The 11,210-nt window shown below is 34.2% G+C and overlaps 1 protein-coding gene across 1 annotated transcript; it reads right to left on the bottom strand.

The window, feature by feature from the left end:
- Nucleotides 1-959: 959 nt before the first annotated feature.
- Nucleotides 960-4,616, bottom strand: LOC134254217 (S-methylmethionine--homocysteine S-methyltransferase BHMT2-like). Its single transcript, XM_062736769.1, has 7 exons — nt 4,567-4,616; nt 3,167-3,357; nt 2,763-2,957; nt 2,246-2,360; nt 1,882-2,057; nt 1,626-1,707; nt 960-1,278 (listed from the first exon to the last, which is right to left on the bottom strand). Exons 1-7 carry the CDS (start codon nt 4,577-4,579, stop codon nt 1,010-1,012), a joined length of 1,041 nt encoding a protein of 346 aa, XP_062592753.1. The 5' UTR covers nt 4,580-4,616; the 3' UTR covers nt 960-1,009.
- Between the last annotated feature and the right edge of the window lie 6,594 nt (nt 4,617-11,210).

The following is an 11,210-nucleotide window of genomic DNA, read 5'->3' as shown; positions in this document are numbered from 1 at the left end:
TGACAATACGTCGTCAATATATCTAAATGTCGAGTTGAAGGACACCGCATGTGTTTTCTTCCTTTCAGTTAAAAAGGTTTTGGAGAAAGTCTTCTTCATATGAAAACAAAAATAAGTCTATTAATAACGGAGCGCTATTGGTACCCATGGAAATTTCAATAGATTGTTGGAGAACCTAGTCTCAAAAAATCACGTAGATATTGTCAATCAGAAACTCAAGCATCTTTTTGATAATTAACTTGTGTAAACAATCAGAATGTTTTTTTAAAAAAATATTCAACAAATGCCATCTTTATCAAAAAAAAAAAAAAAAAAAAAAAACAACAACTGTCAATGATAACAAAAAGCCTGGACTTTTATTTATCGTGGGGAATGGTTGAATGATGAATATAAAGTTGAAAAGTCGTAATTTTTCAAGATGTTGATTTTGGTAAGGTCTTATGATTTCAAATTGTCCAAAAATTTCTTGGAAATTTTAAGTAGCCACGTCTGATTTACACCACTTCTCGAATATATTGTTGCACAGAACTCTTGAAGTTCTCCTATATAACCGTTAATATTTTAGTCAGGAATAAAGAAAGAGGCTTGGTAGAAAATTTACAGGGACCCGCCATGTATCTTTGTATGTAAGGATTTTTATAAAGTTTTGGACTCCAATATAGATATGGTAATCCAAATGCATTCTGCTTGTTAGGAATATTATAAATATTCAAAACTGACGTATAATTTTGAAGATTTTCCTCCTTAAAAAGGGAGCATGGGTTAAAGTTTGATTATCACTTGTAGATACCTGAAAATCGCTTAATGTGAGATTTTTTTTTCGTATATCTGATACTTTTTATCCTTTCTGACAACGTGAAAGGTCTTCTTGCTGATGATTCACCCATCGCCCGGCATAATCTTCAACAAAATACATTATATTTATGAAATAATGACGCCAATTAAAAGATCAGGTTCTCTAGATATTGACCCTTTAAAAATTATTGATTTAATGAGTTAAGGTCATGTACTACATATCAGGCAGAAGACTTGTAGCGTGGTAACTTTTCACGTGCTTTTTGTCCCCAAAGATAAAATGCTCTGACATATCCGGCGAGAATTTGCTTGCTGGGGGTCTTCTTCCATATTCCTCCGCCACTACCCGGATGTAATGCGCTGCGTTTCCACAGCAAAGACCGATGTACTGCACTCCAACTTCTTTTGCCTCTCGAGCAAATTCGGCAATCTGAGTACGACTGCATGCAAACGCTGGTAGATCAAACGGAAATGCACTCTTTCCTAAAAAAACATAATTTAACAAGTTCTTTTTATTAACATAATAATGTAATTTTGAGTGTGAAAAACCCCAAAAGAGTAAAAAATAATTTTATATTGAGCTGGGGGTAAAACATGGATGCCTTCTTCAGGTATGCTGACTTTTCCTTTATAACCCTGAATGCCTGCCTTTGATTCTAATCTAATAAAGCATATCTAATTTTTCAACAGACATTATGATCATCAAACACACCAGACAATCAATCATCAGACACAAATGAAATTTATTTTAAGAGTCTTTTAAAAGAACCTCGTTACATAGGGTATTTTAAATCCTTCAGAAGTTTTTTCATTCTTTTTAAATACGATACCTGTCTCTGGATCTTTGAGTGATTGCATGGTGGGTTGCTCTGTTGTGGTACGATAAGGCACTGGTAGCATACAAATGGGTCCCTTCAAATAGATACAAAAAATGGATTCCTTAATTGCATATAAGCAGGAAACGGGAAAATCAATTTTTATATCCTTCTACATTGAAATATGCAAAACAAAAGTGAATTAAATTTGATTGATAATTCTTATTAATAACTACCAAACACAATGTAATAATACATACAAATATAATACCTTGCAAACTTTTCTTATGTCTTTTATGAGAGGCATCATGGTTTTTGGGCCCCTGCAGCAGTTGAGTCCTACCACATCCGCCCCAGCCTCCTCTAGCTTTCTACAAGCTTCAGGAAATGTCAGTCCATCTGTCGTGGTATTTTTACCATGGGGAACAATGGACACCACTGATGGTACTAAACAATGAAAAAAATACTTGAGGTCATTGTATATCAATTATCTCATCCGATTTTCAAAATCATTGTCTAAAATGACCCCCCCCCCCCCTTACACCTCTTTCACTTCAGTTTTCTTTAATTTTAACTTTTCCATTAGTATTCTGGCTATATACTATTTGTTTTTAATTATTTCTGACAATTCTTACGTCCTTTTCCATATTGCTTAATACACTGTAGTGCCAGTTCAGCTTCGGCATATTCACTGAACGTCTCTGCTACAACGAAGTCCGCGCCACATTCAACGGCCCACTCTATTTGTTCCTGAACAGAAGATTGTACTAGTTATGATGAAAGATATAGAGATATCGAACAGTATTCAATCTCAAAAGTCCATTAAACAATACAAAATAGGAGCAGAGTTAACACGGACCTCCAAAGCATCAGAGGTGGGATTAGGTGCCAAAGAGGAGTGAGCATCCCCTGCCGACCGATCACAGCCGGCCTGGGGGCCATAAAACTTAGACGAGCTCACTTTTGATCTTAGTCTCACTTTTTACAAAGGAATATATGGTGGAAAAGTGAGACTGAGATCAAAAGTGAGCTCGTCTAAGTTTCATGGTCCCCAGGACCGGGCAATAAATAAGCAATTTTTAAGTGCTTATATATAAGAACTTTTAATCCAGACTTGCAAATGCTTGCGTTTATTAACATGATTAACTGAACCTTAAACATTTTTCTAGCAGTATCAATTGCTTCTTGGTTTCCGCGCTCGAATACAGTCGTGTTGCAAATATTCCCTGCCATTAATGTCCCTGTCTTTAAAGCAACTTCTTTGGCAAGTTTTAGAGCTTTAATGTTCAGTTCTTTCAGGTCATTCTCCCGGTTAATCAGTTTCAACTTTTCTCGATGCCCGTAGTACTGTTTAAAACAAACAAAGTTTTATAATAAGCAAAGAGAGAAGAACAAATTAAACGTAGTGTAAAAATTTGTAAGCAACCTTTAAATTCTTCAGCAAAAACAACAAATTGATAATTTCTTCACACGCCTTAAAACTTTAATCACTTCCTGTGAAAATTCTGAAAATACGCATTTGAATTTCAATGTTACCTATTGCTTCTGGCACTTACAGTAAAAGCAAGTACAACTTCACTTCCTGCATGGACGAATTCTTCATAGAGAGCCCGGACCAACTGCGGGTGATTAAGCACAACCTCTGGAACAAAACATCCCGCCCTCAAGTAGCCTCGGCGCTCAAATTCAAAAATATATCCTTCTGCTACTACAATGTCCTTCTTACTCTTCAGACGTTCCAGCAAACCTAATTTTAAAGCAGTGTAAAGATTATTTATATCACGATCGAATTGATGGGACAATAAAATATAAGAAAATGTAAACACTTAAAGCCCCTAGCTAGCCGTAACCTTAACCCTAACGCTAACACTAACGCTAACCCTAACGCTAATCCTAAACCTAACGCTAACCCTAAACCTAATACTAACCCTAAACCTTACGCTAGCCCTAACATTAACGCTAACCCTAAACCTTATGCTAACCCTAACACTTACGCTAAACCTAAACCTAACGGTAACCTTAACACTAACGCTAACCCTAACACTAACACTAATCCTAAACCTAACCCTAAACCGAAGATGTAAACCTAAACCTAACGCTAACCTAAACCTAACCCTAACACTAACACTAATCCTAACGCTAACCTTAACACTAACGCTAAACCTAAACACTAACCCTTACACTAACGCAAACCTTAAACCTAACACTAACCCTAACACTCAAGCCAACCTTAAAGCTAACGCTAACCTTAATTAACCCTATCGCTAACCCTAACCCTAATGTTAACCCTAACAGACTCAACCTTACCATTTTATAACATGACCCCAGCAACCTAACTCTAGGCCCTCAAGCTAGCTAACCCTACCGCTTACCCTAGGAGCCAAACCATAATGATACATATATTCCTTCTATATAATAAACCATGAAACAGTGATGGTGTCTAACGCTGACCCTAACTCTAAACCTAACGATAACCCTAACGCTAACCATAAACCTTACCCTAACACTAATCCTAAACCTAGCGCTAACCCTAACACTAACGCTAACCCTAACGATAACTCTAAACCTAACCCTAACTCTAATGCTGACCCTGACACTAACCCTAAACCTAACGCTAGCCCTAAACGCTAATCCTAAACCTAGCGTTAACCTTAACCCTATCGCTAACCCTAACCCTAATGCTAACCCTAACAGACCCAACCTTATCATTTTATAACCATGCCCCTAGCAACCTAACCCTTGGCACTCGAGCTAGCTAACCCTAACGCTAACCCTAGGAGCCAAATCATAATGATACATATATTCCTTCTATATAATAAACCATAAAACAGTGATGGTGTGTGTCAACGATTTCATTTCATATAATATCAACGGATTTTACTTTTTAGTAAAATACAAAAGCGCTTTCTAGCGATTAATATGTCCACAGTATATATAGGTATCAAACAGACTTTACCTTCCACAGTCATTATTAGAGTGCTTCTCTCTACCAATATCAGGAACTGAACTAACACAAGTGAAATACCAGGAGTACTTATCTATTGACCTTCATGCAACACCAGCATAAAAGTTACGACCCTAAAACACGAAAAGAAATTTCTCGACTACAATCACGAAACACACCAGGCCTCAGGATCATAAAACAAACTCAGACTTAATTCAAATTTTCAATTTCCTGTAAAATGCTTATTAATTGTCAACTTAATTTCGAAATTAGTAGTTCACAGAACTTTGCTGATGCAATATTGATAAATATTTTTGATTTTGACTGTTTGAAATTTGCAGCATTTGAGCACAACGTAAAGATTTTGATGTGTCATGCCCCAGGCCATGCCAGGCCCCAAGACCATAAACTGACAACAGACTTGAGTTATGATAATGATTTTTAATATCTTGAGTTTTATTTAATGTATTTGCTTGCAAATTTGCATTGTTGTGTAATATTTCACTTCAAATATATGATGAAAATTTTGTTTCAATGTCCAAAATTATTTCAAAAGTTATAATAGTTTGAAATTTTGAGTTAAGTCTGTTCTCAGTTCATGGTCTTGGGGCCAGGTGTTTCTAAATATTTATAATTTTTCCATCATTTTTTTTGTTGTTGCATAGTATCATATTTCAGTTTCCATATACACAGACACGGATTTGTGATTATTGATGTTACAAACCATAAGCTTAAGCTTTTAAACCGTCACGTTTTATGGAAGAAGGTATTGCTCAAACAAGCCCGTGTGTTTCTTACTTAGGAATTAACAGTTAATACTGGGACCAGCCTTGCATTCCTCCATACTTCAAGTCCATATCTTGTATTGGTATTTCTTCCAAATATACATCGACTTATTAATTCAAATCAAACTATTTAATTAGGGAAACACAAAGGGCCTAGATATCGAACATCTGGATAATAATTCTTCAAAGTGTTCGTTTTCCCCATCGCCCTGTACAACTATAATCCTGTTGATCATAACTGGTGATGTAAATAGCTTTAATAATGAGGTCATTAATCTCTTCCTTTCAGAGGACCAAAATTCAGATATCCCCATTTTTAGATTTTTTTCTGGTGTTAAAATTTTATAAATATTAGAATTATGTGGCTGATTGAAAACATTCTCATGGTACACACAAGTACTCCAAAAACGATATATAATAATTATAAAGATGCTCGAGTTTCTGATAGATTAACAATATCTATTTAGATTTTAGAGATCGTAACTTCAAAGAATCTGTCGAAATTTCAAGAAGCACTCATTGCTCTCTCTTAATATAGTAGACCAATTGTTATTCATATGAAGCATAATCTTTTTTTTAACATTTACACTAAAAATAGAAATCACATGCTGTGGCCTTCAACTCGACAATTATAGGAACATCGACTTCATATTTAAATAACTAATTCCATCTATATAAATGTTGATTCGATATATCTCAGTGAACGTATAGAAGATACCACATAGTAATTCATAAAACTTCAACAACAAACGATAAACGGGAATATCCAACGACTTTAAGAAAAGTGGAAAAGTGAGACTGAGATCAAAAAGTGAGCTGATTTGGTAAGCAAGAGCATGACCTCTTGCACTGATGTAACTACAGAGAACCCCCCTGGAAACTGGTAAAAGTAATTTATTCTACTCAATCTCTACGACTATGTAATTTGTGTCCTAAAAAATAGATAAATAGTTTATAATTTACTCCTTGCAAAATTTTAACTGCTGTAAAGAAGAACTTTCAGACGCAGAGTGCTACCGCTAATTCTTGAAGTGGTGTAAATCAGATGTGGATTCAAAACTCAGTAGCATCAAAATGCAAGATTTTTCTACATTGTTTTTTCTTCAATCATTCTTCATTATGATTAATTAAAAAATAGTTGTTTTGATATTATTGACAACTGATTCTTTATCTAAAATGGAAGTCGAAAAATTTTCTTTCTTGTAAATGGCCATCAACAACAGGGTTTCGCTGGTACAGATCTGTGCCAAAAACGAAGATAATAATAATTCTATTTTTTCTCTATATATTTTATTGAAAACAACATTTTGTAAAATCACTGGCAAAAGGGCATTTTTCTATCCAATTTCATTTTTGTATCATTACTTAAAGTACATGTAGAAAATTTGTAGTATCTTTCTTAAAAAGCTTATTTGATATTTAATTTTAAGAGGCAGTCCACCGAAAAACCAGGCAGTATTGTATTAAGAGGCAGTCCACCGAAAAACCAGGCAATGGGCGGCACATCGCATGTCATGGATTTTAATTATTTTTTGCAAGTAGACTTATTAAAGCAAGTGTTTACACATGACAACATCGAAAATTTTTTTAGTGCGCCTCTAGTCCTATTTTTGGTAAATGCTTAATTTTCAGTGCAAAAAGGTCAACATGAGGGTAAAAAAAATTACTACGTTTTTATTTTGTTTTATATGTAACAGATACTCAAAAGCTGGATGTGTCGATGAATATTATTTATAGCATAGACTCTTATCTTTAATTTTATTAATGAATAAGACTCCAATTTATATTTCTTTAGAAAAAATTAAATGGTCCAAATTTGAGTTTAGCAAATGACTTTTTGAATTCAGTATCCAATTTTCATTACGTTTTAAAAGTTAAAACCCAATACATTATAAGGACAGAATTTTTTTCTTCTGTTGTTATGAATACAAAGTACAAACTTTTGAGCCATTCAATAAAATCACTGGGAACAAGTATATTGAAAGAAATAAAAGGAGTCAAATTAACCTATTTTTTTTTAACTTTCCCAAATGAAACCGATCCCGACCGGAATTATATAAAGAAGAAAATACTATAATAATTGTAAAGTTAAATTTGGCTCTTTTGTTGTAATATGATTAAAAAATTACTTGATTTATTTTATTACATGTCGTATAGGTGGTAGGTGTCTTTAGTTTGATAAATTTATTAATTTTGCATTATTTTCGATCAGGGTCGGTTTTATTTCAATCGGGATCGATTTTTACCGTGAGTTTAGAAATGTTTCTCAAATTTGGCTCTTCATTTTAATTTATCAGAAAAAAATTCTTGTCTTTTATTTCTTTTCATTTAGTCAACTGTTTTCAAATGAGTGTATCCACAGATTTAAATTACTAATGACTTCTACGTACATGAAGATTACATGTAAAAAATGTTTGATTTCTTGATACTCAGTATTTAAACAAGAGGCCCAAGGGCCTTGAATCGCTCTTCTGATAAATTGTACAACCTATCACTTGTATTCGAAGCCTCTAACCCTAAGTATCCTAAGACCAAAGTTTCATCACCTGACAAAGTTAGAAGATTCTTAGCCAATTAGGACTACTTCTTGGTCTACATTCTTGGAAAACCCAAAATGCATCAACTGACAAAGTTTGATTATTCTAAGCCAATAAATACCTAAGATACTTAAATATAGCCATAAAATGTCGAAAGTAGGTCACTGTGACCTACTTTTTGGTCGACATTCTCCCAAAACCCAAGATGCATCAACTGACAAAGTTTGATGATTCTAAGCCGATAAGTACCTGAGATACTTAAATATAGCCATAAAATGTCGAAAGTAGGTCACCGTGACCTACATTTTAGTTAACATTTTTCAGAGTCCCAAGATGCATCTGCTGACTAAGCTTGATAATTCTAAGCCAATAAATACCTGAGATATTCAAAAGTAGGTCATCGTGACCTACTTTTTGGTTGACATTCTCTGAAAACCCAAGATGCATCAACTGACAAAGTATGATGATTCTAAACCCATAAGTACTGGAGATACTTAAATATAGCCATAAAATGTTGAGAGTAGGTCACAGTGACCTAATTTTTGGTCGTCACTCTTTGAAAACCCAAGATGCATCAACTGACAAAGTTTGATGATTCTAAGCCAATAAGTACCGGAGATACTTAAATATAGCCATAAAATGTTAAAAGTAGGTCACCGTGACCTACTTTTTGGTCGACATTCTCCCAAAACCCAAGATGCATCAACTGACAAAGTTTGATGATTAAGTACCGGAGATACTTAAATATAGCCATAAAATATCTAAAGTAGGTCACCGTGACCTACATTTTGTTCGACATTTTTCAGAGTCCCAAGATGCATCTCCTGACCAAGTTTGATGATTTTAGGTCTGAAGGTAATCAAAATATGCCTTTTAAACAATTTGAAAACATATGCCTGCAAAATTCTAAAAGTAGGTCACAGTGACCTACTTTTTCTTAAATATGTTTTAAGGTCCCAAGATGCAGCAACTTACAAGATTTGATGATTCTAACCCTTTCAGTGCCTAAAATAATGGGATTAAATGTTTTAAAAAGGATAAGTCATAAAGTTCAAAAAGTAGGTCACGGTGACCTGCTTTTAAGTTGACGTTGTTCAAGGACCCAAGATGCATCAACTGACTAAGTTTGGTGATCATAGGCCTTAAAGTGTCCAAAATATGCCTTCAAATCAATTTGAAAACAAATGCCCGCAAAATTAAAAAAGTAGGTCACCGTGACCTACTTTTGAGTTAACATGATATGAAGACCTAAGATGCATCAACTTACAAGATTTGATGATCCTAGTCCTTATAGTAAGCAAAATATAAACATTTTTATTAATTGTAAATTTAGGTCAACTTTAAAGTGACCTTGAGACCACGCCCTTTGCCCCAGGGTCATGCCTTGAACAATTTTTAATCTTCAACATATCCTGATCCTTGTATGTAAGTTTGGTGAAAATCTGTCCGGTGGTTCTGGAGAAGAAGATTTTTTAGCAACTAGTACTTTTGGTTTTGTTTTCCTGATTATCTCCCCTTGTTTTAGGGTTCCAACCCTTATTTTAATATAAATGGTAGCCCTTGGGCCAAGGATACCCTGTGACAAATTTGGTACTGATTGGCCAAAGGGTTCTTGAGTTATGGCCCATATTCTAAAAAGTTAACGCACACCGCACACCGCACACCGCACAAATGGCCATAGCATTAGCTCTTTGAGCCTTTGGCTCAGAAGAGCTAAAAAAGTATTTGTACATGCAATATGTAAGAACTGAAAGCAGACAGCATTCTAGCGTAATCATTTATCATATTTCCAAGTTATTTCTTTTTTATTTTAGGAATTAAAGAGTCAAATTCAATCAGTGGCGAAATTAAACTTGCCTAAATATACATTACACATTTTAATTACTGTATGTATAAAAATATTATCTAACATTTAGTATAATGCACCCTGAAGAGTAATTAAACAGAAAAAGAGAGATTATTTTTAAAAAATCTTTTTCTTCACACTTTTACAAAAACTTCTCTGGAAAACTTGTAACTATTTCATTGTGACGCAATATTAGTCAGGTAAATGACGTCACTGATACATCAATGGAAACGTGGATTCAACCTGAATAATAGAACCAATTTTAATTCAAATTTTACGTTTGGAGGCGAAAATGAATTGTATTTTGAAAATAAATTAGTTATTTTTTGTTTAATAATTTCTTTAGTTGTATCGATTCTAAATATTTCAATAGGATTCCGATAAAAAGGTGTTTAACAGATTTACCGATGCCAGGGGAGATAACTCTTGCATCGCAAAATTTCATAAAAACGTCTATAGATATCACTCTCTACCATCGGCTCATACATTCACTGTCTGAGAGAGGAACGAACGACAACTCTGCATGGGAGATTGCGTCTGTATATTCATCGTCGGAAACCCACGGGTGATCTCGTATGTAAAGACGAGATCACCCGTGGGTTTCCGACGATGCTATATATTTTGCCAGAAAACTACTATGATTCAAAGGTTAATATTTTAAATACAATACTGCCCGGTTTTTCGGTGGACTGCCTCTTAATAGGCGGCACATCGAATGTGAGGAATATTTGATATTTTATTAAAAACAATATCAATGTAGTCCAAAAGGAATAATGTAATTGAAGATTTGTTTGAAAATTGCTTATTTAGTAAAATATCCTTGTGTTTTTTTTGTTTTTTTTTTGAATTCCACTATATAAACCATTGAATGTAGGTCAGAAACAAAGAACTGTAATTTCTAATACATTTTTAACAGGACTATAATTCACACTTAACTAAATCTAGTAATATTTCATCTTTTTGTATAATAAATAAAATCGGTGGGGAAACACTTTTGATAGTTGTTTTCTGGCAAAATATTTAGACGTTTCTATGAAATTTTGCGATGCAAGAGTTATCTCCCGTGGAATCGGTAAATCTGCTGAACACCTTTTTATCTAGTCTGGTCCCCTTCCCACAATTCCGTTCGCGCACTCTCTACATCAATGTAGAGAGTGCGCGAACGGAATTGTGGGAAGGGGACCAGACTACTTTTTTTCGGATTCCTAGTGAAATTTAGACTCGATACACCAAAGAAAATTATTAAACAAAAAATAACTAATTTATTTTCAAAATATAATTCATTTTCGCCTCCAAACGTAAAATTTAGATTAAAGTTGGCTCTATAAATCAGGTTGAATCCACGTTTCCCTTGATGTATCAGTGACGTCATATGCCTGACTAATATTGCGTCACAATGAAATAGTTACAAGTTTTCCAGAGAAGTTTGTAAATTCTTTGCGTAAAAGTGTAAAGAAAAAGATTTCTAAAAAATAATTTCTCTTTTTC

The sequence above is a fragment of the Saccostrea cucullata genome, unplaced genomic scaffold (assembly GCF_032062105.1).
Source record: "Saccostrea cucullata isolate Sc308-1 unplaced genomic scaffold, CSIRO_AGI_Scuc_v1 ctg1788, whole genome shotgun sequence".
Taxonomy (NCBI): domain Eukaryota; kingdom Metazoa; phylum Mollusca; class Bivalvia; order Ostreida; family Ostreidae; genus Saccostrea; species Saccostrea cuccullata.
Note: the sequence above shows the minus strand (reverse complement) of the source record. Positions and strands in the feature narration are given on the sequence as shown.

What these genes read in the sequence shown, in the direction of transcription:
- LOC134254217 (XM_062736769.1), bottom strand. An exon ending in ACATAAGAAAAGTTTGCAAG is followed by an intron (nt 1,708 to 1,881) that starts GTATTATATTTG and finishes ATCTATTTGAAG; the next exon opens with GGACCCATTTGTATGCTACC. An exon ending in ACTCAAAGATCCAGAGACAG is followed by an intron (nt 1,279 to 1,625) that starts GTATCGTATTTA and finishes ATGTTTTTTTAG; the next exon opens with GAAAGAGTGCATTTCCGTTT.